Below are 1,885 nucleotides of genomic sequence, written 5' to 3' on the forward strand. Positions count from 1 at the left end.
TTAAGGAGTGCTTAAATATTTTTGAGGACCACTTTTGCTAGAAATGGGTGAATTTTAGGAGAAACAACGATGAGGAAAATGCTGTTAAAGAATATTTCTTTGAGAAATACGGAATACCTGGGGCATTGGATGTGTTGATGGAACACACGTTCGTATTAAGTCGCCAGGAAGTGACAACCACCATCTATACCTCAACCGCAAGGGTTTTTACAGTGTTAATGTAATGGCGGTAGGTTAATGATATACTATCTTTACAAGTATACATATACACAAACTGAGTTTCCTTACAGATATGCGATCACAACGTGGTCAATACATTTGTTGACGCTAGGCATCCAGGGGCGAATCATGACTCATTTGTTTGGAATGTGAGTGTCGCAGAGCAGGAGCTAAAATTTGATTATAACAATGGGAAAACCAACACATGGCTACTTGGTATGTTTTAAAACTTAAAAAGGCTATAAAACTATTGATGACAATGAAAATTTTTGTAGGTGATTCTGGTTACCCCTTGCAGCCATACTTGATGACGCCATTCAGAAGCGCAGCCGATGGAATTCAACGAAATTACAACACAAAGCACTCGAAAGCTCGTAATGTAATTGAGAGATGTTTCGGTGTTTTGAAAAACCGATTTCGATGTATAATTGGCTCGAGAGGACTACATTATTCACCGGAAAAAGTAACACAAATTGTAAATGTGTGCTGTGCTATTCATAACGTTTGTATATTTCTCCAACATCAAATTCCATTGGAGATCCCAGATATGGAGAATCTTGTTAGTTACGAAGAAGAACTTGAAAACAGTAACATTTCGAATACAGCTGCCCTTATTAGAATGAGAATAGCAGAGAGTTTGTTATAAACGCAGTTTTATTATAAAGTATGTGTGTCTAGATTTCAGGTACACTAGCAAAATTCATTTATGTCTCAAACCTAATAAAATATTTACATACAAATTCAACAAAAAATATTTTCAGTCTTAAATCTTAAATCTACATAAATACTAAAAAAATGCAACAAAATATTAATTCACTTAAATTTAAAAAATTTTTACACAAAAAAAAAACAAAATATCTTTTCAGTCTTAAATCTTAAATCTACATAAATACTAAAAAAATGCAACAAAATATTAATTCACACTTAAATCTAAAAAATATTTACACAAAAAAACAAAGTATCTTTTCAGTCTTAAACCTACATAAATACTAAAAAAATGCAACAAAACATTAATTCACACTTAAATCTAAAAAATATTTACACAAAAAAAAAACAAAATATCACTTCAATACAATCACTATGCAAATTAGTTGTGGAAGTATTCCAAAAATTTTTCAAAAATTGCAGATTGGCGTTCCACTGCAGCAGTTAATTTATTTGTGGCTTCCACCTGCAGAATTGATGCCTCTGCCATTTTTTTTGCAGCCTCAGCCTGCACTTTAGCGGCTTCGGCTTGGATTTTGGCAGATTCAGCCACTGTCTCTTGGAAGGTGCGCTTCCTATTTGTGGAACGTAACGTGTGCGTTGGTGTAGGGCGGGTTGTCTGTGTAGTGGGAGTCACTAATCCCACTGGTGGTGGTTGGTCGTGCCTTATAGGGGACTGAAGGGTTGTTGGTTGCCTTCGTTCATCTAGTGTCGGCGATTCTGGCACAAGTAAAGGAGGCATTTCCTCAATCGACGAATGTCTGGATGCGTTTGTAGTCGCCGTCGAAGGAATGCCGAAAACTCTGCCGCTCGGTGCCGCTGACCTTGAAATAAAAACAAGGCTGTCTATGGTCTGCTCCATTTCGGAAAGCGGAAAGAGTGGCGGAATGGGCCACCACCGGTAGCAGTAAGGCTCCGTGTATTTTCGGCAATCTTTTTTTTTGTCCGGCTTTTCAAGTCA

The 1,885-nt window shown here is 36.9% G+C and overlaps 1 protein-coding gene across 2 annotated transcripts; it reads left to right on the forward strand.

The window, feature by feature from the left end:
* The first annotated feature begins 125 nt into the window (after positions 1-125).
* Positions 126-946, forward strand: LOC118732623 (putative nuclease HARBI1). Of its 2 annotated transcripts, none has more exons than XR_004992159.1 (3): positions 126-229; positions 332-435; positions 495-946. XR_004992159.1 is itself a non-coding variant. In XM_036461753.1 (3 exons), the coding sequence occupies exons 1-3, from the start codon at positions 224-226 to the stop codon at positions 863-865; spliced, it is 522 nt and encodes a 173-aa protein (XP_036317646.1). In that variant the 5' UTR covers positions 126-223; the 3' UTR covers positions 866-946. The 2 variants fall into 2 exon arrangements, 1 of the variants encoding a protein (XP_036317646.1); XM_036461753.1 differs by having other exon boundaries at positions 291-435.
* Positions 947-1,885: the final 939 nt, after the last annotated feature.

Source organism: Rhagoletis pomonella, unplaced genomic scaffold, assembly GCF_013731165.1.
Source record: "Rhagoletis pomonella isolate Grant_MI unplaced genomic scaffold, Rhpom_1.0 Rhpom_scaffold_23507, whole genome shotgun sequence".
Classification (NCBI taxonomy): Eukaryota; Metazoa; Arthropoda; class Insecta; order Diptera; family Tephritidae; genus Rhagoletis; species Rhagoletis pomonella.